This window comes from Grampus griseus (assembly GCF_964374135.1).
Source record: "Grampus griseus genome assembly, chromosome: 17".
In the NCBI taxonomy this organism is placed as follows: Eukaryota; Metazoa; Chordata; class Mammalia; order Artiodactyla; family Delphinidae; genus Grampus; species Grampus griseus.
In genome coordinates, this window is record NC_139011.1 from 24,507,247 (window position 1) to 24,526,679 (window position 19,433).

The 19,433-nt window shown below is 34.0% G+C and overlaps 1 protein-coding gene across 3 annotated transcripts in view; it reads left to right on the forward strand.

The window, feature by feature from the left end:
* Nucleotides 1-19,433, forward strand: part of CSMD3 (CUB and Sushi multiple domains 3) — a gene marked incomplete at both ends in the record, with an annotated part of 1,078,626 nt that overhangs the window by 341,202 nt on the left and 717,991 nt on the right. For all 3 annotated transcript variants that reach the window (XM_082674966.1, XM_082674967.1, XM_082674968.1), the window contains one exon: nt 10,852-10,964. In XM_082674966.1, the coding sequence (XP_082531092.1) occupies nt 10,852-10,964 (113 nt within the window). The remainder of the gene's footprint in view (nt 1-10,851; nt 10,965-19,433) is intronic.

Consider the following 19,433-nt stretch of genomic DNA (forward strand, 5'->3'; position numbering starts at 1 on the left):
GTTTTTTTGTCTCAGCCTCATATTTCCTTTCCTCCTGTAATTCCACGTCATGTTCCTAGGACTTAACTCGCAAACTCACAAATTTGCTCTGCATTGTGATTCAAACAGTTATCGTGGATGACTTTAGTATCCATGTGGATGATGGTCCCTCTAACACTCCAGTACAGTCTGTTTGACACTAAAGTTCATCCTGTACATAAAGCTGATGCAGAAACCTCTGAAGTAAGGAAGGTTTTTCAGGGATACCTTCCAAAGCACAAGAATAGTGAGCATGGGACTCTAAACATTAGAGAGCAGGGAAATATGAGACCATAAAGGAACTGAGGAGAAGCTGACAGAGAGTTTAAAAAGAAATAACAGTTATGGCCTTATGGAAGAGAAGAGAAGGAGATGTTTTCCAGGGGGCCAACTGCACATTTTCTGCATTATCATTTGGTACAACCTCCTTTTCTTCCATTTCCATTTTTTTTAAAACAGATATAATGATGTTTCTTTATAATATGTAGTACTTCTTTGAAATACATGAATACCATAGCTTAAAATCAAAGATTTTAAATAGGCACAAATAGGTGGGAGACGTATCACAATTTTGTCTATGGTTTAATTGTATTTTGTCACGAATTAAGTAAGCTCAGGTTTATGGTATTCTGTTCCAAGCACCTGCAGCCCTCAGAGTCCCACATGAACCTTGGCAAGAAAACAAGGCCCTGTAGTCTTTAGAACCAACTGCTAGGTTAATTACCCTTAATTAACTTGTATATCTTATTAAAAGCAAAAAAGTATTACACTAAACTCTATCTTATGCTGAGTCCCTAGCTGCTTCCGAGAAATGGATTCTGCTTTCCTCTGCAGTTCAAGTAGAAAGTTCCTGTTTCTGTTTCCAACTCAAATGTTGCCAGTAGAAACCTGGAAGCAAAGGTGATAGCCCATGTCTAAATCCCTGTCTTTCTTCTTTGTTCTCTGTAAATCAGACTTTTTAAAAAATAACTGGTGTTTCCAAAATGATTCATGGTTCTAAAACTCAAGTTAGCAAGTAATACCTTCATCTTCCATATAGCTACAGTCTCAGGTTCTTTTAAACGTTTCAGCCAATAGCCACTTTTAGAATTTAGTAAGCGACAAAGGAATTTCAAATACAATTTTAAGTAGTAGTTTTCTTTTAGTGAATCAGTAGTTAGCAAAAATATCAGCAGGGAAAATTTTATCTAATTTATATGTAAGCATTTATTGTCCTGAAACAAAGGCAGTATCTAAAAAGTAGGAGGGGAAATGGGTAGACTGGAGACTGTGGAAGTAGGATGCAGTAACTGAAGGACAGCTGTTATCAGGGCACTATGATTAGACAGTTACATATGAAGGCCAAATCAGAAATAAATCTTTCCATTTTCCAAGTGCTAGATTTATGTCTCAAAACATAAATCTAATAGACTTTGTTTCATGCAGTGATGGGAATGTAAATTTTGGCTTATATAATCTGACAGAATAAAATCATCTAATCTGCTTTGAGTTGCCTAGAGAGATGGACCTTTGTGCTTTTGTTGTTAATTTCTAAACTGTTTAGATTTTTAACCATTGTGAATGTCTCTGGGGATCATGAGTAGACTCTGTGCTACAAAACATTAATGTTGCCCTGTGTAATTTCTTGAATAAATTTGCTAATTTCCAGGTGATTATAACCCTGCTTACCTTTCACTATGCTAGCTATAATGTAATTTGTTAGTTATTAATCTGGAATACTTATAAATCATTTATTGAAGTTTATATTATCTCCAATATGCTTTTCTTAAACTTTGAGTGTGTAGAATTTTTTTGTAGGTGGTATTGAATTTTTAAATTAAAAACCCACCATAGAGCAAAAGTATAATTTTGCCTCATTCAGCATTTTCAAATAAGTGAAGCCATGAGAAGATACTGGATTACAGGTATCAGTAGGGAAGCTTCTTCTTTAGATTTATAAAATAATTTTAATTAAAGTAGAAAGAGTACTTAAGGGAATATTTGACTATAAAATTATAATATAAATATTTCCATTTTTTTTTAATTCAACTCAGCATCTTTAAGCATATCATTTTAGTAGTGCATGTTTTGTTTTGTTTTGTTTTTTTGTGGTACGCGGGCCTCCCACTGCTGTGGCCTCTCCCGTTGCGGAGCACAGGCTCCATACGCGCAGGCTCAGCGGCCATGGCTCACGGGCCCAGCCGCTCTGCGGCATGTGGGATCTTCCCGGACCGGGGCACAAACCCGTGTCCCCTGAATCGACAGGCGGACTCTCAACCACTGTGCCACCAGGGAAGCCCAGTAGTGCATGTTTTTAACATAGGGATTGGAATGGAAACAGATGAATTGACATATTCCAGATCATATATCAGTATTAGACAAACTGAACTTAAGGGATTTATTTCCAATATTTCTCTCTGTTATCCTGGATTAGAGGTTAAGTTTTTTCCTTGTTGGTTTGAAAGAAAAAAACACAGACTGATGAAAATTTTAATATGTTACACAAAATGTTTTACAAACATAATAATTGAATTTTATTTAAAGTGTAGCTATTTCATTAAATTTTTAAGTGGAAATATTTAAAGCTCAGGCGATATTCTAATGGAACACAGAATACCTGATGTTCTAAACTGGCTAATATTCAGAGGAAAGTAGTTTACTAATTAAAAATAACAATAAAAACAAAATTAGATCATGATTTTCAAGTTTTCCTGATAAAAAGTCATGAAATTTATTTAAAAGAAGGTTGTGTACCCAATAATGTGAATTTTCAACGGAATTTTAATATTTTAATTAAAATATTTCCATATCAATAAAAGTATTCATTTACCAAGAACAGTGAGTTCAATTTAAAGAAATCCCTATCAACTCATTAAAATAATCCCCTTAACAGGTAAACATGGCTGAGATTTTTCTTTAGTGATTCCATAATAGGAAAATCAAAGTGTTTGAAGATGTGTTGACAAAATGCATATTACTATTTAGTTCATTACTTCAGCTATCAAACAAAATGAGCAGTTTTATTAAAAAAAAAAAAAAGTTTCACATCCTAGATACTCAGCCTTGGAGTACTTAATTCTGTTCACTCCTCTGCATCTAAGAGTAGTAGTTTTGAAGTAGTTATTATATAGGTATGTAGGAGGATACAATTTTAAAAAACTTTCTATTTTAGTTATGAAATATTGGATTCTTGGTTGTCATACGTATTTTTTTTCATCTTTATTAACATTACTTATAACTGAAAATTCTCTTATGGCTATTTCTAATGAAATTATTTATTGATAACTTCATTGTGTCTTTTCTAATTTATGATTTGAGTAATAGTACATGATAATTATATGGCCAAAATTATAGTTCCATTAATATTTATGAATTATTATAGATCCATGTTCTGGTAACTTTTAGATTATAGAGAATCTTACTTTGTTGTCACAGAATGCCTGATGGATGTACATATTTTTGACTGAAACAGAAGACCTAAATTTTCTTTTTAAATTATAAATTGATGTTAAAGTTTCTATTCAATTGAATTTTAAGAAATTCATTTAAATTGGATTCTATACTACTCTGCAGTTCTAAGATTGGTGATCAAGATAGACAAGGTCTCTGCTTGCATGGATCTGGTACTCTAAAGGAAGGGCTTCTAAAATTACTAAATTAGTAAATAAAAGAACCAGCTCAAAAACTGAAAAAAATGTGAATATTAAGGTAGCATCATGTGCTAGAGTGGGGAGGGCCTGATATGGATCAACCTAGTACAGTCACATGAGGAATAAACTCTTGATTGAATAATGAAAGATGAGGTTAGGTAACCAGAGGACCATCTGGAGAAATGGCATTCAAAACTTAGCAAATGTTAAGTGCAAAGGCCCTGTGGTGGCAAAGAATTTCCCATGTTTAAGGAAAAAGAAATGTCAGTGTGGCTAGAATGTACTAAAGGTAAAGTTGCTTCGTGTGAGATGAGCGAGGAGGGTGGACAAGGACCGGAATTTCCAGGCTTTCTGAGGCCTGGGTAAAGAGTCCAAATTTAATTCAAGTTTAATGAAAAGTTAAGCATGGCAGTAATAAGTAGGTTGGAAAAAGAACAGTTTGGCTACTGGATAAGGAGCAGTTTGTAGGAATGCTCAGTAGAATCAAAAGAAGACCCTACTGCAGGGTCTATGTGAGACCATGGGGACCTGGCTATTATGATAAAAGCAGCAGTAAAAATAATGAACAAATTTAAGATGGATTTTAGAGGCAGAAGAAGATTTGCAAATGGATTGGGCTTCTGGGAGTGAGGAGAATAGAGAATTAAAAGATGACAATTAAATGTTTGAGCAACTCATGTGTGTTGGTGCCATTTGACGAATATTGAAGTATATTCGAGTATTGAAGAATAGAGGAAAAACATACTTTTGAAGGGGACATCAAAAATTCTGATTTAGACTTTAAGTTTGAGACACCTATTTGAAACCCAAGTGGGGATATTGAGTAGAAAATTTGGATATATTAGGTAGCATTGAAAAACAAGCAGCTCAGCAAAGTGGCCGAGCCAAGCAGTGGAGAGTTGTACGCTACCATGTGTCTGGCAGGCAGAACGCCTGGCAGCCAAACCTCATTCCCGTGAGAGTCGGAGAAGAGTCGCAGCTGTCAGGATGAGTCCTGGAAGCTGGTCTAGTTCTACACTGCCTCCGTGGCTCACGGTGTGAAGAAGAAGAAAGAAAAACAGGCTCAAGGTAGAGCCACTAGCCCCCAGGACAGCAAACCAAGACTTAATTGCAGTTTCAGCCTGTCTCAAGAACAGAATTTCTGGAATTGCTTATCAGCACTAGAGAGATTCTTTTCCATTATAGGTTATTAAAAGATATTGAATGTAGTTCCCTGTACTATACACCGTGTGGCTGACAGGGTCTTGGTGCTCTGGCCGGGTGTCAGGCCTGAGCCTCTGAGGTGGGAGAGCAGAGTGCAGGATATTGTTCCACCAGAGAGCTCCCTGCTCCTCATAATATCAAATGGCGAAAGCCCTCTCAGCGACCTCCATCTCAATGCTAACACCCAGCTCCACTCAACGAGCAGAAGTTTTAATTTAATAATATCCAACCTGTCAACCCTAACTACTTAATATACATGAATAGTAGTTTATGCATACAAATGCATAAACACACATCCCTAAAATGTCAAAGATAATGTGGTTATAATGAATCTATCTGCAACCTATTTCAACAGAATTAGAAATGAAAAAGGAGAGGTAACAACTGACACCGAAGAAATACAAAGGATCATGAGAGATTACTACAAGAAACTATATGCCAATAAAATGGACAACCTGGAAGAAATGGACAAGTTCTTAGAAAAACACAACCTTCCAAGACTGAACCAGGAAGAAATGGAAAGTATGAACAGACTAATCACAAGTACTGAAATTGAAACTGTTATTAAAAAACTCCCAACAAACAGAAGTCTAGGACCAGATGGCTTCACAGGCAAATTCTATCAAACATTTAGAGAATAGCTAACACCTGTCCTTCTCAAACTCTTCCAAAATATAGCAGAGAGAGGAACACTCCCAAACTCATTCTGTGAGGCCACCAAGTACCCTGATACCAAGATCAAAGATGTCACAAAAACAGAAAACTACAGGCCTTATCACTGATGAACATAGATGCAAAAATCCTCAACAAAATGATAGCAAACAGAATCCAACAGCACATTAAAAGGATCAGATACCATGATCAAGTGGGTTTTATCCCAGGAATGCAAAGATTCCTCAATATATGCAAATCAGTCAATGTGATACACCATATTAACAAACTGAACAATAAAAAAAATATGATAATCTCAATAGATGCAGAAAAAGCTTTTGACAAAATTCAACACCTGTTTATGATAAAAACCCTGCAGAAAGTAGGCATAGAGGGAACTTACGTCAACATAATAAAGGCCATATATGACAGACCCACAGCCAACATCATTCTCAATGGTGAAAAAATGAAACCATTTCCACTAAGATCAGGAACAAGACAAGGGTGCCCACTCTCACCACTATTTTTCAACATAGTTTTGGAAGTTGTAGCCACAGCAATCAAAAAAGAAAAAGAAATAAAAGGAATCCAAATCAGTAAAGAAGTAAAGCTGTCACTATTTGCAGATGACATGATACTACATGTAGAGAATCCTAAAGATGCTACTAGAAAACTACTAGAGCTAATCAATGAATTTGGTAAAGTAGCAGGATACAGAATTAATGCACAGAAATCTCTTGCATTCCTATACACTAATGATGAAAAATCTGAAAGAGAAATTAAGGAAACATTCCCATTTACCATTGCAGCAAAAAGAATAAAATACCTAGAAATAAACTTACCTAAGCATACAAAAGACCTATATGCAGAAAACTATAAGACACTGATAAAAGAAATTAAAGATTATACAAACAGATGGAGAGATATACCATGTTCTTGGATTAGAAGAATCAACATTGTGAAAATGACTATACTACCCAAAGGAATCTATAGATTCAATGCAATCCCTATCAAGCTACCAATGGCATTTTTCACAGAACTAGAACAAAAAATTTCACAATTTGTATGGTAACACAAAACACCCCGAATAGCCAAAGGAATCTTGAGAAAGCAAAACGGAGCTGGAGGAATCAGGCTCCCAGACTTCAAACTATACTACAAATCTATAGTAGTCAAGACAGTATGGTACTGCCACAAAAACAGAAATATAGATCAATGGAACAGGATAGAAAACCCATAGATAAACCCATGCACATATGGTCATCTCAGATTTTATAAAGGAGGCAATAATGTACAATGGAGAATAGAGAGCTTCTTCAAAAAGTGGTGCTGGGAAAACTGGACAGCTACATGTAAAAGAATGAAATTAGAACACTCCCTAACACCATACACAAAAGTAAACTCAAAATGGTTTAAAGACCTAAATGTAAGGCCAGGCACTATAAAACTCTTAAGAGGAAAGCATAGGCAGAATACTCTATGACAGGAGTCAGGCAGGTGATTATTTGAAAAGTCATGGGTTTAGGTTTGACTGTCTATAGGTACTAAAGATGAGGTAAAACAGATCATTAGATTTGACTGATCTTAGGGAACTGAACAGATTGAAAAATAGATGTTAGAGCCACCAAAGATGACACCTGTTGTTGCAAATGCTAATTTTGAGAAAGTTGAGAACCAAAGTCAACAGATGACAGCAATGAGTACCTGTCAAGAGAGTTATAAACCAAAGGTGTAAGTTCATAGTAGTTCTAGGGACTTTTGAAAAAAATGGTAAAGACCTCTGGTTCTCTCAGGATTCTTACACTTGATTTTTTAAAAAATCTTGTAAGGGTTATGATCATATTCTCCAAGGTACTATCTGTAAAAGAAAACGTTGCATTTTTTTTTTTTTTTTTTTTGTGGTACGCGGGCCTCTCACTGTTGTGGCCTCTCCCGTTGCGGAGCACAGGCTCCGGACACGCAGGCTCAGCGGCCATGGCTCACGGGCCCAGCCGCTCCGCGACATGTGGGATCTTCCCAGACCGGGGCATGAACCCTTGTCCCCTGCATCGGCAGGCAGACTCTCAACCACTGCGCCACCAGGGAAGCCCAATGTTGCATTATTTTTAAATATCAATTTATTATTTAGTTACTATTTCTGTGGAAAATGATGTAAATAAAAATAAATTTAGCAAAGATTAATTATGGCCAGTTACACTGTATTATTTTCAGTATTCTATATTGAATATGCAGTGAAATTTTATATCATTGTTAATTTACAGTGTTCATTCAAATTTATTAATTACACAAAAGCCATGTCTTAAACTCTTTTTGGGTACAAATAACTGTTGTAGGATACAGATTTATGACATTTATCATTATGATTATTTTCATTGATTTAATTCTCCTAAAATCCAGTATAGTAATTTGTGACATATAATCATGAGTGTGGCTATTTCGAGTGTAAAATAGAGAAGGTAATAGACCAATTGAAACCTCATTTGTAGACATTCTTTATCAGGTTACTCTTTTTTTTTTTTTTTTTTTTTTTGGTACATCATTTGCCGCCTTCTGAAATTATCTCGCTCATTTGTTTATGTTACCTTCTTTATTTATAAGACCACAGATCTTGTATGTGTTGTTTACAATTATATTTCCAACCCTTAGCATCAGTGTTTGTCATATAGTAAGTGCTCAATTAATAATTGTTGCGTATACTTAATCTTTTCAGTACTAAGGGGTGATTCTCACTGGCTTTATACTAGAATTAATCCATATTGCCTACCTTCAAATGACCATAGTAATGTCATATAGGATTAACAGTGATTTATATTTACAAAATATCTCCTTTAGTATTTAAGAAATTAATTATCTCAATTAATTAGTTTAATGGAATCTTTCTAGTTGGCACATCTTAGTCCTCCATTTCTCATACCTCCTGATAACATGTGAAATGTGTTGCAGATATATGTAACTTCATTTACTAGATTGCTCCATAAGCCACAAAGTCATACTGTGTAAATCATGTTTAAATAGTGAGCAATATTAAGTTACCACAGTCAGGAAGGTCCGTGTGATTCCCTTATAACCAGTGAAGCTATTTTCATTCTCTGGTGGCAAATGAGTCTTTGGTGCACTTGCTTTCTATTTCTAGTTCACTGTCTTGACTTATCTACAGTTATGCTTCATGAGAAAAAGCACTGAGGCTGTCAGGAATATCCTCTTAGTTCCACCTCTGTTAAATTGCCATTTTTGCTCCACCTAATGTACATTGTGTTTCCTAGCTGCTGCTTCTGTAACATCTTCAGTTCTATCTTTCTCAATTCCTGAAGGTGAATTCAGGTTAAAAACTATAGTTCCATAGTAGCTATTACTTGCTTTTACGACACTCTCTTACTCAAATTATCTTTGATGTTCCTGAGAAAGATGGAAAGTTTATCCTTTTGCATTGTCTGTTTCATCTTCTTTCCTCTCACACTTTTCGTGATGTCCTTGTTGTGTTGCTTCTCATCTGTTGGATTTTTTAAGGACCGTTCTCCAAACTCTGTTCTTTAGTCTTTCACAACCATTCATGTATTATACTCTCATTACATTTAGAAATGTGTGCAGCCTGTCAGAAATAATTTAAACTTCTCCTAATGGATGTTTATGCTCCTTGAATCGGGGAATTGAAGAGAATCAAATTGTAAATCAAAATCTGGCATAAAACATGCTACTGTACTGCAAATATAATTGTACCAAATCCAAGTTTTGTTTTTTTTTTTCATTGAATTGCTGTCTGAACCAAACCAACCAACAAGCAAACAAAAGTAAAGATAACCTGGATAACTGCATTTTCTGAAAGTAATGAAGTAAATTTTTAAAACATGAGTTTTAAAATTATACAGGTATGTTATATGTCTGTCTTTACTCAATTCAGATATGAAAAAAACAGCCGGCTTGACTAGTAAACAGTCACCCCTATGAAGAGAGGAAATAAGGCATTGATGGGGAAAAATTAAAGAAAATTCATTCCAAAGCTGGTGGAGAAATGAGAACTATATGGGATAGAACCCAACTTGTTCATGTTAGAATCCAAAAAAATTGGATTACACAGTAATGTTGCCAAGCCCATTCTATTCATTCATGGGCACAATGATAAAATAAATGTGAATTCATATTTTTATGCTATGGCAGGTGGTCATCTACTAAAAGTGATGGCTAGCTCCCAAATATCCTAGGAAAAGTGAGTTTTAGGAAATAAAGGAGGAGAATGTAAGATAAAGGGTTTTTGCATCACTGTGTCTACACCTGCTGATTACATGTGCAAGGATGGATATTCCAATCTCCCCTACCTGTCCCCTAGAATGAATGACTGCCAAGCACTGAGAGAAGAAATCACCTCCTCCAACACACACACGCACACACACACACACACACACACCAGCTGTCTAGTTTGCCTTCCTATGAAGAAAAGTGTAAGCTTTGAAGAACGGGAAAGATATGTCATATACTGGTTATTAGGAAACCTTATTCTAAAATTGTCTTTCATGATGTAATAGTCTTTTGAGAGTATTTTACCTTGGCTTTATAACACACACCTAGTATTGAAATTGTTAGGTATGTAGGGGTGGTATTCCTTTGTTGAATTAAATCAGCAAAACTACTTTGCTGGAAATCTTCAAAAGATTAGAGAGCAAGAGAGTTATTTCATCTACTAATTGTGACCAGTATCTGGGGCATAGTTTAAAATTTTTGCTTTAAGGAGATTATGTAGTGCTACCTTTGTGACTAGATATGTGGTGACTATATATTCAAAGTACAGTCTGTTTTCTATCTATCAGTTGGAGCAGACCTCCAGAGCCTTATAGAAGTATGCATTATAATGAGAGCTAATCATTAAATGTACAATATTGTGCAATTACATTAAAATAGTGCTTGTTCTATGAATTGAAACTGTGAAATCTTCCATTGAATGTGAAATGCTGAAAATATGTTAAATAGAAAAAGTATATCAATTGCTTTAAAGTCTTTCTGTTTTGTAACTATACTGTATTGATACATACATGTGTTATGCTGTGACCAGCACTGTCAGCTCAGCAGCCATTATGGTTATTATTGTCTATTTTTGGAGAATCAAAATTATATGCAGTTTACAGTTGATTTTACTAATATATGCAAGCTGATTGGAATAGCTTATTTTGGAATTACACTATTCTATGATTGACTTCTCTATGCATAAAATAACTATTTCACTTGTGCTTAAAAAGTTAGCAAGGCAAAAAGTCACGAATATTGTATACAAGTAGACATTTTGGGGGGTCCCAATTCAGTGAAAATGTTTACTACTTAAAAGCTTTTTAAATTTTTTTTGTTGTCTTCTGTAATTCAGGTTATCTGGAATGAATATACCACCACCAATTATCAGCAACAAAAACTGGCTCAGACTGCATTTTGTTACAGACAGCAATCACCGATACCGTGGATTTAGTGCTCCATATCAAGGTATATTTAATGAATACCTCTGCCTCTTTTGATGTGTAAAATGATTTTGGTATACACAACTGCATTTTATCATAGAGGCAAAATATCTTTGGCATTACCCCATGGTAATTTGAATAAGCAAAAATGGTCATTTTCTTGCTGAGGCAATATTGTGATCATAACTAAATTACAGTATAAAAGTTAGTTGAGTTTTGTAGTACACTGTCCAGAATAAAGAATATTGTTAACCTCTAAAAGGTAATGTGTAATAGGTGTAATATTTACCTTTAATAAAGTGCTTCAGTAGTTGAAAATACTACCTAAATATGTACCACAAAACACTGCAGAAAACTGCAGTTGTAAATAGGCTCTTCATCAGTTGAAATCCATTTCCATATACAGTGTTTTTGCAAATGTTACTTTCATTAACTTCGTTAGTATTATTATTTACAGGTATAAGTTTTGAATAAGTGAGATATAGTATTTGATATATTAACTTGAAAAAACTCTTTGTTTAGAATTTGATTATTATGAAGATGGAGTATTAATAAAAATGTAGGTTCTACAATGTTTAGTAATATTATGTGGGTTTGGTGCACTTATTCTCAGACTACTTGTGTTAATAATTCATTTCATTCTTAGCAGTATATTAGCTACTGTTCAGAGAATAGTGAATATTGCCACAGTTAAATATTTCCATTTATGTTTTTTTTTAGTGCTTTCCTTTTTAATAATCTTCAGCTGAAGCAATTTGTAAATTGAATATGATGACTTTAGGCAGCTTATAGTTAATACCTAAAATAGTATTAGACTACATATTGTTTTCTGGAATACAAATTTCAACAATTTATACTTTGGAGACCAGTAACCTTTCTACAGATGCCCTATCGATATGTTTCTCACAGTAATAGCAACAGATTATTGTGATTGTATTTGTAATATTGTATTGGGTATCACTGTAATAAAAATTCCTAAGATTGTAACTTAAAAGTGAAGATTTTAGACAAAGTCCACTGTAGAAAAACCTATAATTTCTATTTGTAAAGTAGTTAATTCGAATGGAAAAATGAATGCAAATTTGCTTTTAAAGCTGTGCATTGTATTAACATCTCTCATGATAGAATATATTGTCTATCATATCTGTTATCATCATAAAACATTATATTTTAAAAGTAAAATGTTTATAAAGAAATTTATTTTCCTTTATTTTATTAAAAATAACTGGGCATAGTAACTCGAATCTTACCAGTTTCAATCAGTGTCACTTTTAAATTTGCAATTATATTTTACTGAGTTTCCATTTAAATTTCTAAAATTTTTGTGTAGTTCAGAAATAGGAATTTTTATTGAAAATAATTAGCTGTTGTAGAGCCTCTTTATCTCTGGGTTCACCCCTTTCCTTGTGGAGTTTTCCACTCACATAATTTTATGGCTCTGATTCCCTCTTCAATGAATTAAGGCAGATGGCATGGCAGAAATTCAAAAGACTATCATCTTTGACTCATGTGGTGATCCTTTCTGTTTGATTCATGGAATCTTTCAGTAAGATGTCTTCTACTCTTTATCTGAATAGAAATAAAGCACTTATTTTATATTTAAATGTACAGCCTGGAGAGAAAAAAACAAACATAGGTCTCTTATCTTAAAAAATAAAATGGTATTTTGTTTGTTTTATGCAGTATGGTTTCTTGAAACTGGTATCTTTAGATATAGGTTGTTTTGCATTATAAGACAGTAGTACAAAGCTGCTAGTAGATTTGTGTGCTTAGTTATCATTTTCAGTATTCTACTCACTAATCTTAAATTGACTTTTATAGTATTTTCAAGATGCAGTTTGATTTTCCTGCATTGCCTGTCTGGTTTTAGCACTGAAGAATAACATATCAATGAATTTACTGTAGTAAAATAGAAAGGAAGTGTTTTATGGGGTATGAATTATTTCTATTTTCAGCAGGAAAAGGAGCTCAAAAGAGGATAATTTTTGGTGTAATCTGTATCTTCACACTGTAGAGGGAATAAAGTGGCCTGAGAAAGTGTAAGCTATAATTTTATAATAAAATCAAGGAAAAATTTTAATATAAAAACACACCTTTGCACTGTATCCTTTCAAAACTTGCCAGATTCAGGCTTGATTTCTCTAATTGCATTATCTCCAAATAATATTTTACCTAAACATAAGCTCAGTTGGAAAAGCAGTTCTTGAAACTATAAGCAAAGAAATTTGATTAACAAAAACTCTACTAGGCTAACTTAAATAGCTATAAAATTCATAATTCTGACATGCTGAATACATGCCCTGGCATGAACTGATAATCCTGCTTTTTAGATTGTTCTGTGCTACCATATAATTTCAGTGGTGTCTAAATTATAACTAATTCAAGATAGAAAATTTTGTAGAATATACTATTCAAAAGTCACAGCCAAGTCTCCATGTAGCACAGCTTCCTAATAACTCAAATACTTATTGAGTACTCAGTAATTATTATTGATTTATCTAGTCTTTTGAGTTCATTTTTAATGTTCTGAGTTTCCAAAGATTGATGACTTTCCCCATAGCATTTCTGTTTAATCTGTATTCTTTATAAAATACCGTGAAAATTAACTGAAAACTCCTAAGGATTCCTAAATACCATTAGCTATTTTTTATGGCTTGTCCCTTAATTGATCCTTAATTGATGGAGTAGGCACATAGACACAGCAACATGCTTTCCTCCATAGGACCTCCTTTCAGTTGTGTTATAGGCTGGCTTATTTTTTTAGATATAATAACTTAAATCAGGTTAAGTAGAGGTTGAGGATAACACATTAACAAATATAGTATGTTCTGACTCAAAAGTACTGAGAAAAATCATGATTTAAATGAAATGACTTTGATACAGAATATGTTTTCCCTCCCCCAGATCCCACATTGAAAATATTCACATGTATCTAAAATAAATAAAGCAGCTCCTGCCCCCACCAAGTTTATTTATACTGGAAATCTCTTCTTTTAAAACTCTATTCTTATGTCTTCTATGCTTTAAAATTTTTCAATTCTCCCCCAAAGAAAATCACTTCAATGTCATTTTACTATATTAGTCTTTGATTTTAAATAAGATTCCTACATTCAAGTTCCATTAAGTCTCTTCTAATGAGAACTTGAATAGTGCTACTTCACACATAAATAGTATAACTTTTCATTAATTGTGGTATTTGGAAGTTCCCTATTTATTGAAATCCCTATATTATTGTCACTTGATCTTTATTATAAACCTAAAATCTATTATTTTCCATTTACATGAATAATTGATCAAGTTTTCTTAATTTCTAAATTGGAAGGAGATTTTCAGATGACAACTGTCCAATAGAGAAAATTTTACCTTTAGATCATGTTTATTAAAAAGTATTATTTTTATCCATAAAGATCAGTTATTCAAGTGTGAAAATTATTACATTTTTCATTTTAAGTTATTCAGCATATCATACATTTTTAATGTGCAAAGATACTACAGCTGTAGTTATTTATAAAATTGTTTTTGACATGTAAGTTTAGGAATTACAGCATTTAATTGATTCCAAATATCTAAGTATATGAATTTTCCTATATTATAGATTAAGCTTTCTAAATCCTTATAGATTTTATCACATTTTGATTTTTCTCTTATCTTTCATAATTTTGTTGATATGATTCTTATGCAGGTTAACATTTTAGAGACAGTTGCAATTTAACAAAGGTATGTCAATAGTAATACAGTGTATTTTCAATTTATGTAGAAAAATATTTCATATAGGGTCTAAAAGAGATTATCATTTTGGGATCAGCTGTGCCTCTTTTTGGTAAGAAAAACATTTAATGGACAAAACTTTCAAATCGTATTGAAAATTCACTGTCATAAACCCCAGTTACACAGAGGCCCTTGCTTGACATTTTAGACGCACATAATTTAAGTGGGAAATAACTTCAGACTAGTTACTCTGTTTTTTACAGTTGGAAATGTTTTGACATAAACGTGTGTGCACTGTTACTGAACAAAAATAAATAAGATTATCAGGGATGCAACGTAATATAGTGGGAAAGAATAGGATTTGGGGGTCAGAAGATGAGCGTTGAACTGCGAAGTTACTAACTGCTGTCTAAGTTGTCTTGAGCCTTGGTTTCCCAAAGAGTAAAAATAGTCACAGTGGCTAGACATGTTATTGTTGTGCAAATCAAAAGGCATTAAGATTTCTTATAGTAAAATTCAGACATGCAGTCAGTAAAGATGCTGTTTTATGAAAGAGACAATCAACCATATGCAATGAGTGAGAAACACACTAACAATGAGGTACAAATAGTTAAAAAATTGTGACCAAACATAACATTTAAATCCGGGAATCACAATTAAAAGGAAAATGTGGGCTTCCCTGGTGGTGCAGTGGTTGAGAGTCCGCATGCCGACGCAGGGGACACGGGTTCGTGCCCCGGTCCGGGAAGATCCCACATGCCGCGGGGCGGCTGGGCCCGTGAGCCATGGCCGCTGAGCCTGCGCGTCCGGAGCCTGTGCTCTGCAACGGGAGAGGCCACAACAGTGAGAGGCCCGCATACCACAAAAAAAAAAAAAAAAAAAAGGAAAATGTTAGGTTTTGTATTTCTCACTGTCACAAATGAGGGTGTCCATATTTCTCCAGGAAAAAAGCACTTATCCTTAGAACCGAAATTTAAAATAGGATTTTTGTTAGAACTGTAACTGAGAAACAGTTTCCTCTGTATAGCAGAATTTTAAAAATCACAAATAAAATCCAAGTTTAAAAATAGAGCACAGCATCAAAGCAATCTGTTTAATTACAGTTTTTTCTAATTTTGTTTAGACACCATTTTGTTTCTTATTGTACCTCATATTTACATTGTTTAAAAAAAGGGAGGGAATCATATTTCACTATCTAATCATGAAATCTCTCCTGTAATTTTATAACTATCAATGTGAGTCATGTTTATGATTTCACAGTTGTAGGTGGGAGTGTGATATAATAAGAGAAGATCAAACTTTTTGGTTTGGACAGTTTAGGTATAGTTTACTTTCATGGGAATGTAGCACATGGCCCAATGGGCTATTTCTGATAAAGACAGTGGACACAGCTTTGTCAGCACAGTTTAAGAAATATTCAGTGAATATATGCATATATATAATAGAAGGTATTATTATTTTTTTAATTAATTAATTAATTAATTATGGCTGTGTTGGGTCTTCGTTGCTGTGCATGGGCTTTCCCTAGTTGCAGCGAACGGGGGCTACTCTTCATTGTGGCGTGCAGTCTTCTCATTGCAGTGGCTTCTCTTGTTGCAGAGCACAGGCTCTAGGCACGTGGGCTCAGTAGCTGTGGGACACGGGCTCTAGAGCACAGGCTCAGTATTTGTGGCGCACGGGCCTAGTTGCTCTGAGGTATGTGGGATCTTCCCGGACCAGGGATCGAACCCGTGTCCCCTGCATTGGCAGGATTATTCTTGACCACTGCACCACCAGGGAAGTCCCTATTATTTAAATTTTAATTGAGTACATTTTGGGGGAAAATTCATAAGCAAATTTGAATCCTTATCTCAAAATAATCCCCTTTTCATACATGGACAAACTGCAGTATTTTAAGCTTATAAAGTAAGCTAGTTATTTTCATTTACTGAGTTTTAAGAGGATAGGAGGTTGAGTTCTATTGGCCTGTAGTGTTTGAAAATAATTCCTAATCTTGTACTTTATTTCCTTTTGATTTTAATAACAATATAACCTTTTTATCTTTAAGTCTCCTTTAATGCTAAATAATTACTTTATCTTGAAATACTTAAACATTTTTGTGGGATTAAAAAAAAACAACTTCTTTTACTTTTGTCTTTATAAATCTATCTGGTCTATGAGATTCATCAACTTAACTAGTATAATGTCTACACAACCGATAGAGATAATTAAAAGAAGATATTTAGTAATCAAAATGGTCTAAGAGTAACCATTGGTCTATCTAAAGCAACCATTAAAAACTCCCTGATATTTTTAGTTTTTTAAGGAACCTCCATACTATTCTCCATAGTGGCTGTATCAATTTACATTCCCACCAACTGTGCAAGAGGGTTCCCTTTTCTCCACACCCTCTCCAGCATTTATTGTTTGCAGATTTTTTGATGATGGCCATTCTGACCGGTGTGAAGTGATAGACTCTGTCATACAGAGTGAAGTAAGTCAGAAAGAAAAACAAATACCATATGCTAACACATATATATGGAATCTAAAAAAATATGGTTCTGATGAACCTAGGGGCAGGGCAGGAATAAAGATGCAGATGTAGAGAATAGACTTGAGGACATGGAGTGGGGGAAGGGTAAGCTGGGACGAAGTGAGAGAGTAGCATGGACATATATACACTACCAAATGTAAAACAGATAGCTAGTGGGAAGCAGCCACATAGCACAGGGAGATCAGCTCGGTGCTTTGTGACCACCTAGAGGGGTGGGATAGGGAGGGTGGGAGGGAGACACAAGAGGGAGGAGATATGAGGATATATGTATATGTATAGCCGGTTCACTTTGTTATACAGCAGAAACTAACACACCATTGTAAAGCAATTATACTCCAATAAAGATGTTAAAAAAATGAATAAATAAATAAATAGGGTAGCTACCAGGAAAAAAAAAAAAAACTCTTTGATAGCATTTTCTTGTGTGATGTAAATGTATATTTCATAGTTGTGCCAATATAAAATTTAAGGCCTTTTATCATATTAGTTGATAATGATGTTAGAATTAAATTCTTCCATAGCTAACTATATTTATATTTTCATTCCAATCCTTAAAATTTATTTTCCAGTCTTATATATCTCCCAGCCCAAAATTTTGTTCGTAAATTGTGGATATGTTTAACAGTAACTGGGTAGTTATCATTTCATTTCAAATGAAATTTGAAGTATGTAAAGAAATAGTCACATAAATCAACATATTAAATAGTGGATTGAGATTCTGTTATAAAAATTTCATTATTTTCTGAGGAATTGAATCAGTCTCCATAACCTTGATACTTGAGGGACTCTGACTTATAGTCAAAAAGGAAAATATTATAGATTGTTACTTAAAAAAAGGTCTATAATGCTTACATTTGCTAAGTGTTCTTTCTTAATGTGTTTAATTAATATATATAAACCCATTATTGCTATATCTTAAAAAGTGAAAGGCAAATTATATTAACCTTATTTTAAAATCTCATGGAATTTGTGAAAATCAAGAAATATCTTAGTAAAATAAACGTGATTTAGATTACTTTCTTCAAATACAGCAACTACTATTAACAGGAGATAATTGATCAAATATCCAGTTTTAATATAGATCATTTAAAACATCTAGTAGGTTTAAAATGTAGTACTTGATGAATATAAAACTGAAAAAAAATATTTTTGTTTATTATTTTAATTTGGATCACACATGCCTACTGGTGATGGAATAAACTTAAAATTTGACAGTCTCTTCTGGGATAAAAGTCTCTTTTGTGTTAACTTAGCTTCCTTGGGGCAAACGTTCAAACTTTCAGGGCTTAGGTCACCTCCTTCCTTTTTAAAGAAAGCTTCTAGTTATAAGTGATATTCTATGAGGCCTAATAGTAATGGGGTGAAACCTACTAGTTATATGTAAACCGTTGTTCTCATTCATGAAAATTAGCTGGTTTCAGTGGAGACACCATTTCTTGGTACCTGAGAATCCTGTAGACATCACTGCTGGTGTCCACAAGGCAACTTATAGTTTGCAGTTTTAGCATCGTCAGTGGTGCACCTTTCTGACTCGACTCCATGATACTTTTTGCTGGGTCTTCCATTCACTCTTTAGCTAGAACTCTTTAAACCACATATTCTACAATAAATTTTATTTTTCTCTTACCATCATAGCCCCATGACAGGTTCCTGGCTCTCTGTTAACTCACTCATATGTGCCTGCCACCCAAAACCCATCCTTCAACAAAATGCAAAACTACCATCTTGGACATATATTATTCTTGATGCTCTACTGAATGTGGGTATGTATTTAAGGTGCTTACATTTTTCCATAAATCAATGCTGTAAGACTTCAGAATTAATTCCTTTAGCAAATGGGGTTTAACAAATCTATATAAAAGTTTGTACTGTCCCTCACTAACCTAAAACCTCCATGAGAGTTTTTATATGAAGGTGCAGCTTAGACTTCTCGTTACTATCAGATGGTGGGAGAACTTTTCTCTTGTCATGTCCTGAGTTTTCACTAATCATGACTTTTTGTAAAGCTCTATTAACAGTCTTCCAGGCTTGCCTTTTGATCTGAAAAAGGAACTGTTTGAAATTTATATTCCATAATCTCTCTCAATATAGCATGACTCTCAAGATTAATATCTGGGTTGGACTTTAAAAAATGTAATTTTCAGTCAAGGTTGTACAAGAACTCTCCCAAATTAGAGGAATCCAAGGTAATCAAAGAATAAGGGAAGTCCACAGAATCAAGATTAATAGTAACAAGAAAAACAAATGTTTAAG